The 11,144-nt window shown below is 40.5% G+C and overlaps 1 protein-coding gene across 13 annotated transcripts in view; it reads right to left on the reverse strand.

Moving 5' to 3' along the window:
• Nucleotides 1-1,276: 1,276 nt before the first annotated feature.
• Nucleotides 1,277-11,144, reverse strand: part of LOC127949403 (NACHT, LRR and PYD domains-containing protein 3) — a 36,820-nt gene continuing 26,952 nt past the window's right edge. For 4 of the 13 annotated variants that reach the window (XM_052546600.1, XM_052546604.1, XM_052546601.1 and 1 more), the window contains 3 exons: nt 3,721-3,894; nt 2,696-2,742; nt 1,277-2,081 (listed from right to left, as the gene is read on the reverse strand). In XM_052546600.1, coding sequence (XP_052402560.1) covers nt 1,504-2,081; nt 2,696-2,742; nt 3,721-3,894 — 799 coding nt within the window. In that variant the 3' untranslated portion in view covers nt 1,277-1,503. The remainder of the gene's footprint in view (nt 2,082-2,695; nt 2,743-3,720; nt 3,895-11,144) is intronic. The other 9 variants (XM_052546603.1, XM_052546602.1, XM_052546610.1 and 6 more) reach the window with 3 other exon arrangements.

The raw sequence follows: 11,144 nt of genomic DNA on the forward strand, positions 1-11,144 counted from the left end.
AAATAAAAAAACGAATCAATTCTCTTTCCGGCTCAGACTGCACTGACTGAAACAGGACTAGACTAATTCCAGAACAGAACCTAGAGACTACTGCACATCCGCAACTGAACGAATCACTCCCCGAGACGACTCATTCTTCCTGAGTCACATTAAAGATTCGTTCAACATGAACAAATCGCTCAAGAACGACCCATTACTACACACTGAAGAACACACTGAAGAACTGCATTATAGCTGATGTCCTCAGATAAAGTCCAGCTCGGTGTAAAAGATAACAGCTTTTGTTGCTTCATAGTCCTTCGAGCTTAGAAGCGATGTTAAAGTCAGAAACACTATAATGATGTTCATTCTCTTAAAGCTGTGTGTGTGTGTGTGTGTGTGTGAGAGAGGGAGAGAGAGTGTGTGTTTGATTGAGTGTATTGTGTCTGCTGTGAGCTGTGTGTGTGTGTCTTTGAGTGAGTGTGTGTGTCTCTGAGTGAGTGTGTGTGTGTGTGCGTGTGTGTGTCTGTGAGAGAGAGAGAGAGAGTGTGTGTGTTTGATTGAGTGTATTCTGTCTGCTGTGAGCAGTGTGTGTGTGTGTGTGTGTGTGAGAGAGAGTGTGTGTATTTGATTGAGTGTATTCTGTCTGCTGTGAGCAGTGTGTGTGTGTGAGTGTCAGCTGTAGAGAAGTGCGTTAGGATCTTCAGGGAACTGAGAGGAAGTGTAAAAGCTTCAGTTAAGGCAGAGATGTACCACTGGTGACGAGATTAGAGGAAGGTTCGAGTCTAACACTTGTTCTCTCAGTAGAACTAGCATCACAGTGTGAGAGAACTGAAGCTCTTCACCGACACACACCTGTTCATGGAATATTGAAACCAGTTAACGCTCAGAGGACTTCTGTGATGTTAATGAGTAACTTTCTGTTCTTGTGCTGGTGGAGAAATAATAAAGCAGAAAAGAGCATCATTTCAGAAGAAGAGATGCTGATGAAGATGTTCTAGTGATCCAGCAGCAGATTGAAGCTCTGAAGCTCCTGAAAGACTGAATTAGAGCCAGATCAACCGTGTTCAGCAGCAATACTGTGAGTGTTTGGACACAATTCATTCAGTGAATCGAGTGTTAAATCAGCGCAGACAGAGAAATAAAGCAGACGATCAGGAGACGGATTCATTCAGAGTCAATTCAGCCTCTGATTTCAATCACATTCATGATTATTCACACTGTCATCAGTTCAGATCAGGATTCAGAAACCAGTTCAGGATCAAATGAGTCACTCATGGACTTTTATTACATTTGATGAGCAGTTTACAATAGAAAGTTCTGTAAGACAATAAAAAACGAATTAAGATGAATAGAAATGTAATTATGTGAGATTTGATGAGCAGTTTACAAGATTCAGAACAGTATGAGTCTGATCTAGATTCATAACTTCTGTATGATGATCAAAAACTAATTAAAAATGAATAGCAATGTAGTGATGTGAGATTTGATGAGTTTGTGTGAAGATCAGAAAGAGTCTCTCTATCATTTAATATCACACAGAGACACTGAGGAATCAGGATTAACCCCAAATCCAGCGTAGAGGGGTTCAGTGAATGTGGTGTTGAGTGTGTGTAAGTGTGTGAGTGTGTGTGTGTCAGAGACGCTGTAGAAGGACAGAACACCAGCAGACACGTCCACATACACTCCTACTCTATTAGAAATCACTCCTACTCTATTAGAATACACTCCTACTCTATTAGAGGATGGATAGACAGCAGGAATAACAGTTCTGTTATTGTTGTGACGGACAGAGAAACTGTTATAAAAGCACTCCAGACTCCAGGATTTGTCATTGTTTCCAAACTCACAGTCATCACTCCATCCTTTCCTGTTGATTCCTTTATATGACACTGATATAACAGCAGATCCGCTCCATTCAGTCTCCCAGTAACAGCGTCCAGTCAGACTCTCAACACACAGAACCTGAAGAACATCATCAAATCTCTCAGGATGATCAGGATACAGCTGAGGATCTCTCACATGTGTGATCTTCTTGTTCTCATCAGACAGAACGAGTTGAGTGTGTGCTGTGTTTGGATCCAGTGTGAGATCACAGGCATCTGAACACAAGAAGAGAGAAACATCAAGAACAACACAACACTGAAGATGTCTGTGTGTTTACAGCTTTGACTAGATTTACAAAGTCCAGAATGTCCTCATCATTCACCGATGTGTTCACTAATATAGTGAAAGCTGTGTTTCAGTGTTAAAGTGTAATGATAGTAGGTTTCTGTTCGCTCTGACAGACGCTTCTTTCAGATGAATCTGTGTGTGTCTGTGTGTCTGTGTAGATCATCAACACTTTCTATTTACAGTGTGTTTCTGCAGCGCTGGTCACTGTAGCCAATCACAGACGTGTTTGTTGAGAGCGTCAACACAGCGGCCAATTTCAAGAAAATTAACTTTCTTGGACTGAAATATAGAGGTCAAAATATTTGTGTTATTGGTTTAAAAAACATATTAAAAATATATTTTCAGAAATAATCACAAATAAATGACCCAAATTATATTGGTGTAAAATATATTTACATATATTTGATCCTGAAGAACAAAAGCAATCATCAGTAGGATTGGATATATTTTTTTATCTAATAATATCGAATTTTATCGATTCCAATTCCGCTTATCGATTCCGTGTGTGTGTGTGTGTGTGTGTGTGTATGTGTAGACCTACACTTTGGTAGTCCTGCTCTCATCCTGATCTCTCTTCCATGATCCACACTACAAACACACAAACACACATTATTGTAGATCTGCATCACTCACACACACACACACACACACACACTTAGTATGTCAGTATTACGTCAGTTTCACACATACTCCGTCTGCAGTCCGTGTGCGTTACGTGTGTGGTGCTGAAGCGGCACGGACTCATTGTGCTTTCACACAGTTTGCAGTCCACTACAGATCCGCGGCTTGTTAGTTCACAAACACAACATTTGTTCATTATTTTTATATTTCAAATCATATAAAAATAATAATATTAATAACCCTTTTCAGCATTGTGAGTCTTTTATCACAGAACAGAAACAATCTTTCATAATCAGACATCAGTTTAAACTCAATAAATATAAATAACATATTATTCATGCATTTGACTTCTAGGTTTGTATAATAAGCTGCTCAAGCAAGCGGCAAAATATTTTAACTTAACATTGTAGCCTACTTTTCTTGTTAGGATATCACAAATATGTAAAATGAAAACACTGACAGAAACAGTCGACTCTCATGCCTTTTGCATTTAAATCTTTATCACAAGCAATCCCACGGGTCTTAATGAACTTTGTTTTTCTGCTTCCATAAAACATATTATGTTGCCTTGTTTATCTTAAGGTGCTCTTTTTCTTGTGTTAAACCTAGCCAAAAACCCATGTGTTGAGTGTGAAGCACAGTAGGCTTTAATTAATACACATTTATTGTGAAATGACTGCATTTCCATGTCAATCCATGTTCATTTTTCCCACGAACAATGCGCTGTTACTTTAATTCAGCGCATGCAGCACAGCAAAAATAGACTCAGTACGTTAACAATCGCTGCACTGCTGCAGATGCACTGCTCTTTGAACACACTGACGGACTGCAACCTCGTTCAGTATGAACGCTGGAATCCGTTATCATGGGTGTGTAAAAAAATTACACAACGCATACGCACTGCAGATGGAGTATGTGTGAAACAGGCGTTAGTGTTTAACATACTTGAGTTTCTCCAGTGTATAGTTTGGATCCTCCAGTTTGTGATTGAGCAGCTGTACTCCTGATGGTTCTGGGTGATTGTAGCTCAGATCCAGCTCTCTCAGGTGTGAGGGGTTTGAACTCAGAGCTGAAGACAAATAACCACAGCCTTCCTCTGACACCATACAGTCAGACAACCTACAGACACAGAGACAGATCATCTACAGACACACACAGAAAGATCAATTTGGCACGATGATGCTTTTGAATTAAATCAATAGATCCCTATAGGTCTAATCACACCAGGCACAATTATTTGTCACACAAAAAAAGCAAGGAATTGTTTTTCCTTATGTGTGTACACTTTTTCGCAGTGACTCCTCTCTACACAGAATTGAAAAATAATTACACTACAATACACAGATTTTTGTGAATAGAAAAGGTTGGGAGGGGCCTTGCACTATTGACTCTGAGAGCAGGGGGTCCTGAGGTAAAAAGATCGAGAACAACTGCTCTAGAAAAATACAATGGATTACAAGGCTGTAGAGAACAGTGCACTATTGCAGACTTATATACAGGTTTTAATTACATTATTTTAATATTGTCAGTCGTGAACTAAAGTGGGCCGTTCTAAGCATCAAACTTTAGGGCTGAATACCCAGCTAGAATTTTTTTGTTCTAAAAATATTCTAAGAACATTTCCATGGATTGTTCTTACAATGTTTTTAGTGGATAGTTTTATTTTTGTTACCAGAACGTTCTCTCAAAAGATATGATAACATTCTCTAGAAACATTCTAAATATGTTTATTAATAACATTATTAGAACATTATCACCTAACATTCTTATTAAGATTTAATCAGATGCCTTGCCTTGCCTTGTTTAAAGTAATAGTTTGTTTGATGTCACCATAATGGTGATAAGTGTTGGTTTCAGTTGTGCAATTTGACACTTGACTTGGCAGTGTTGTGCTTTAGCTGCTATAATCTTTATTGTGGCAAAAAAAAAGCAAGTTAACATCTGGTTTGATGGTCCTGGTTGCTTACTGGTGATTAACACATCATCACATATGTGATCTGTTTACCCATTGTCACCAAATCTAATGTATGGTGTTAGTTACATGTAAAGCAACTTAATGGCTCAACAGCCTGAGACACAGCTGAATTTAAAGGTCCCCTTCTTCGTGATTCCATGTTTTAAACATTAGTTAGTGTGTAATGTTGTTGTTAGAGTATAAATAATATCTGTAAAATGCTAAAGCTCAAAGTTCAATGCCAAGCGAGATATTTGATTTAACAGAATTCGCCTACAAAAAACGACCCGTTTGGACTACATCCCTCTAGTTCCTGCAGGAATGACGTCACTAAAACAGTTTTTTTGACTAACCTCCGCCCACATGAATTCACAAACAGGGGGCGTGGCCTTGTTGCGCTCCGACGGAGAAGAGGAAGAGCTGTTTGTTTTTGTCGCCATGTCGTTGAAACGCTGTTTTTTTTTTATCTTGGAGTCCAATCATCTTTGTTTGGTCTTCCCAGGAACGCTGTACTTTGAGATTAATGGTTACAATTTATGTTTAACTCGGTTCCCGAACATTATAATGCACATGTAAAACTATGTGCAGCTCATTTTGCTGAGGACTTGCTGAGGACAACTTTCTCATCTCAATCAGTTTAATGCCGGATTTGCACAAAGATTATTCTTGAAAGATGGAGCAGTTCCCTCTTTGTCTGGAGAAGGCGTTGTTTATGGACCACAACCGGTAAGTGTATTTTATTATTTAAGTTGGTGCGTTTAACAGTTTCTGTAACTTATTACACAAAGGGCAACGCTGTTTAGCTTTGTTAACTAGATGTTAGGGCTGTGCAAAAAGACGAATGCGGTTTTCATGCGCATCTCTTCAGTAAAAACGCTCCTGTGATTATAAGTACATCTCCAGCACATACTCCTGCCCACTTGCTTCTCAAAACTACTCCAAAACTAGTCCAATCACGTTACCAGGAGGGCAGCCAGCTCTCAGCTGCTGTCGAATCACAGCACAGGAACCGCTGGCCCAATCAGAACTCGTTACGTATTTCTGAAGGAGAGACTTCATAGAACAAGGAAGTCATCAGCCCGCTTTTGTGACAGGGAAAACGGCGGTATACAGATAAGTGAATTGTGTGAAAAATACTGTGTTTTTTTACACGTGAAACATGAACACATGTTATATTGCACATTGTAAACACAATCAAAGCTTCAAAAAAGCGCGTAAAACGGGACCTTTAAAGCAGACTATTTCAATAATTAGAAAAAAATATACACTTTTTTTTTTTTCTCACACAAACATCAGGATTCAATGTATGAATCTCAACAATGGTGACATGCTGCAATGTATTCTGGGTACATCACACAAAACTCATTCATGTCACCCAGAATGCATTGCGGCATGAAGCATGTCACCATTGATTCATACACAAATTCTTGAGGTCTCTGTGTGTCTAAGCTTTCTCTGGTTCATTAACAACAAAATTTAAAAAGAACAGATAAAATATGATATAAACTTGTATGCTTTTATGCCTTGCATCTGCTGTAGTCACTAATGTTAAATCAATAGCATATAACTCCAGATAAAACAAGCTGACCAGATTACTACATGAGGAAAGTTCTAATATCAGCAAGTACCAACATCACCTGATGATATTTGTATCTCACTGTTTTCGCTGTAACAAATATAGCTACAGCAGTTAAATGAACCGTAACTGAAAGAGTCATACTGCCTAAGTATTGATCACCATAATGGTGACATCAAGCTAAACTATTATTTTCAATAAACACCTCTGTTAATCGCAATAAGAACTTTTTTACATGTATGACAGAAATAAATCTTGTTTTTAATAAGTGAAGTTGGTAATACTGTTTCTGGAGTTATTTACACTAGAGTTTGACACCAAACAGAGGTTGGGTTTTCACTTGCAACCAACATTTCACTTCTGAGCAATGTCAGTCCACATCTAGTGTGATGGGAAGCTTAATTAGAATGTTAGAGAATAATGTTGTAACAATGTTATCAATATACATTTTTTGAATGTTTTTAGAGAATGTTATCCTAACTTTTAGCAGAACATTCTGGGAACTAAAATAAAACTAGCCGCTGAAAACATTCCTAGAACATTAAACATTTCTAGGTGAATATGAGTCCCACTTCGGCCTGTATCTTAGAACAGATTTATTCTTACATGTTCTTTATAAAGAATATAATATCTGTGAATTATGTGATCTGAAGAGCACTGTCTGTTTTCTTCACCATGCGCGAGTGTTATGATTAAGAGCACGTCAATCGTGTGATCATATCTCCTGCCATTCTGTACATAAAAATAAACAGTCGAGCAACATAGAAGGACAGCAGCTTGTGAGTGTTTTGTCTTGTTTTCTCATCAGACTAGTGTGTGATCATCATTGCTAGGAAAGTTTTTTTGGTTTAAATTGTGTGTGTCTTACCGTGGTTAATACGTGCTGAAAGTGGCGCTTGGTTTTGCGTTTGCCTATCGCGGGACTGCCTGGTTTCGATCTGCTAAATAGTGAGGCGTGGCCAGCTGACTTCAATCACAGGTAATCAGGCTAATACAAAGCACTAGGTTTCACCGCGGCAGCGGTCGCGGCAACCCTCGTGTGAACCCTCCTCGTGTGAAGACCGATGAGTGTAAAGACAATCGACTCTACCTGTGCGACTCCACCGAGCAAGGACACCGACAGGGCACCTGAGTATTGCTTTTCTCTTTTTCCACTCTTTGTATAGTTTGTTCTCAAATATATCTTACACTTGTAGTCACTATGTGCTTTCAGATCTCTACTATCACTACTAACACTCGGAGAGCACGCTATGTACGTCGCAGGAAGGCCTGTCTGACATACCTACGCCATGTCCCTCTGACCTCTACTACTATGCTCTCTATTCCAGTTGGTCTCTGGAACTGCCAGTCTGCAGTTAACAAAGCAGACTTCATTTCCTCTATTGCTACCCATTCCGGTCTCAACCTCATGGCACTGACAGAGACTTGGATCAAACCTGAAGATACTGCCACCCCTGCAGCCCTCTCTACTAATTTCACTTGTTCCCACACTCCTCGTACCACTGGGAGGGGTGGAGGTACGGGTCTCCTTATATCCAAAGAATGAAAATTTGAACTTCAGCCATCACCTACAGGTACTGGTTCATTTGAATCACATGCCATTACTGTAACCCACTCTGTTAAAATCCACTTTGTGGTCATTTATCGTCCTCCAGGTCAACTGGGAAACTTCTTGGAGGAGTTGGATGTGCTGCTATAAAACTTTCCTGAAGATGGTACTCCTCTGGTACTGCTTGGTGACTTCAACATCCACTTAGATAAACCCCAGGCTGCTGACTTCAAAACTCTGCTCACCTCATTTGATCTCAAGGTAGTGTCCACTACAGCGACTCACAAATCGGGCAACCAACTTGACCTCATCTACACGCGCGGTTGCTCTGTGGACACCTCTTCAGTTGCTCCACTGCACACCTCTGATCACTTCCAACGCAGGTCACCTTTCGACGGAACATACGCTCACTCTCTCCATCTCGCCTATCTGCTGTGGTTTCATCCTCTCTTCCACCATTCTCTCAGTTTTCTGCTCTGGACACGAACAGTGCTACGGACACTCTTTGCTCCACTTTAACATCTTGCTTGGACAACTTTTGCCCACTGTCGTCTAGACCAGCACGCATTGCCCCATCTGCCCCCTGGCTGTCCGAGGTTCTCCGTGAACATCGCTCTAAACTCAGGGCTGCAGAGAGGAAATGGCAGAAATCAAAAAACTCTACGGACCTCAGTGTGTATCAATCTCTCCTCTCTTCCTTCTCTGCAAATGTCTTCACAGCTAAAACATCCTACTACCACAACAAAATTAACAGCTGCTGTGACGCTCGGACACTATTCAAGACTTTCTCTTCTCTTCTTAATGCGCCGCCTCCACCTCCTCCATCGACTCTTACAGCGGACGACTTTGCAGCTTTCTTCACAAATAAGACGAGATCCATCAGTGAACAATTCTCCACACCACAGACTGAGGAAAACTTCACAATGACTGATGCACACTCTTTATCCTCCTTCTCTCCACTCTCAGAGATGGACGTCTCCAAAATTCTCCTGTCCAATCATCCTACTACTTGTCCACTTGATCCTATCCCCACTCACCTCCTCCAAGCGATCTCTTCTTCAGTCATACCTTCACTTACTCACATTATCAACTCCTCTCTTCACTCTGGAACATTTCCCTTAGCATTCAAGCAGGCTCGGGTAAGCCCACTGCTCAAGAAACCATCTCTAAATCCAGCGCTTCTTGAAAACTACAGACCGGTATCCCTTCTTCCATTCATTGCAAAGACACTTGAGCGGGCTGTGTTCAACCAGCTTTCTATGTTCCTTGGACAGAACAACCTCCTGGACAGCAACCAATCTGGCTTCAAAAGTGGCCACTCAACTGAGACTGCTCTGCTCAACTGAGACTAGCAAGAGCAGCTTCAAAATCCTCTGTACTCATCTTACTGGACCTGTCTGCTGCTTTTGACACTGTTAATCACCAGATTCTCCTGTCTACCCTCAGAAAGATGGGCATCTCTGGAACTGCACTCCTGTGGGTTAAGTCCTACCTCTCTGACAGATCCTTCAGTGTGTCTTGGAGGGGTGATGTTTCAAAGTCACACCACCTTGCTACTGGGGTTCCACAAGGCTCAGTACTTGGACCACTTCTCTTCTCCATCTACATGACATCTTTAGGATCTGTCATTCAGAAGCACGGCTTTTCTTATCACTGCTACGCTGATGACACCCAACTCTACTTCTCATTCCAGCCTGATGACCCGACGGTAGCTGCTCGCATTTCAGCCTGTCTGAGTGACATTTCTAGCTGGATGAATGACCATCACCTTCAGCTTAACCTTACAAAGACTGAACTACTGGTGATTCCAGCTAACCCATTGATTAATCACAACTTCTCTATACAGCTGGGCTCGTCAACCATAACTCCTTCGAGGACAGCCAGAAACCTAGGAGTTGTGATGGATCATCAATTAAGCTTCACTGACCACATTGCTACAACGACCCGGTCCTGCAGGTTTGCCTTATACAACATTAGGAAGATTAGACCCTTCCTGTCAGAGCAAGCAACCCAACTTCTTGTCCAAGCTCTTGGTCTCTCCAGATTGGACTATTGTAATGCTCTCCTGGCTCTTCCTGCATGTACTGTCAAGCCTCTGCAAATGATCCAGAATGCAGCAGCGAGGGTTGTCTTCAATGAGCCAAAAAAAGCTCATGTTACTCCTCTCCTCATCAGGTTACACTGGCTACCAGTAGCTGCTCGCATCAAATTCAAGGTACTGATGCTTGCCTACAAGACGACCACTGGCACGGCACCAACTTACCTAAACTCACTGGTTAAATCTTATGTGCCCTCCAGAAGTTTGCGCTCTGCAAGTGAACAACGCCTTGTGGTGCCATCCCAAAGAAATTCAAAATCACTCTCACGGACCTTTTCCTGGACTGTGCCCAGCTGGTGGAATGACCTCCCAATCTCAATTTGTACAGCTGAGTCTTTACTCATTTTCAAGAAACATCTAAAGACTCATCTTTTTCGCCTGCACTTAACCTACTAACACCAGTACTTTTCCTTTTCTTGTCTTTTTCATTTAAGTAAAAAAAAAAAAAAAAATTATATACACCTGGCTATGCGTTCTGTACTAGACTAACTGAGACTTGTCATGGCACTTGTATTCTGTTGTTGTTCTCTTGTTGACCTGACTGCTTCTATTGTTCTCATTTGTAAGTCGCTTTGGATAAAAGCGTCTGCTAAATGATTAAATGTAAATGCAAATGTAAAAAAATTTGATTTTTTTTTCTACACACAAAATATATCTTCACAATATTTGTTTGCTTTCATATTTCATATGTGCTTTTATGCAGCTCATGGAATTTTCATTACAATAAAGGATGTTTATTACAAATTAAAAGCAGGTGTATATTTTAAGATGTGTTCTTGTAAGCATTATAGATGGTTTGTGTTTATTTATCTTAATTTAATGCTGTGTGTTGAGCAGTGGAGGATGTTAACTTCATATACGAGACACATATCTGAGGTTGTTGTTCAGCGCCACCTAGTGTGCAGGAGAGAATTAGCAGAAGGTGATCAATCGTTTGCCCTTGGTGTGAAAGCACTGTTCATCTGCTATTTCAAGAATAGTATAAATTAATAAGATAAGGATTAACTTTTATTTGAATCATCTTTGTCAATTAAAGCTATGATTGGATTGTACTGAATGCAGATGTAATGTCCAAGAAAAGGACCAGCTGTAGTTTTAGGCTTATCCAGATCCTTCAAAATCAACATAATAATGTTACCACTGCGTCTTCAGTACTGTGATCAGAGGTGGGTAGTAACGAGTTACATTTACT

This window comes from Carassius gibelio, chromosome B1, assembly GCF_023724105.1.
Source record: "Carassius gibelio isolate Cgi1373 ecotype wild population from Czech Republic chromosome B1, carGib1.2-hapl.c, whole genome shotgun sequence".
NCBI lineage: Eukaryota > Metazoa > Chordata > Actinopteri > Cypriniformes > Cyprinidae > Carassius > Carassius gibelio.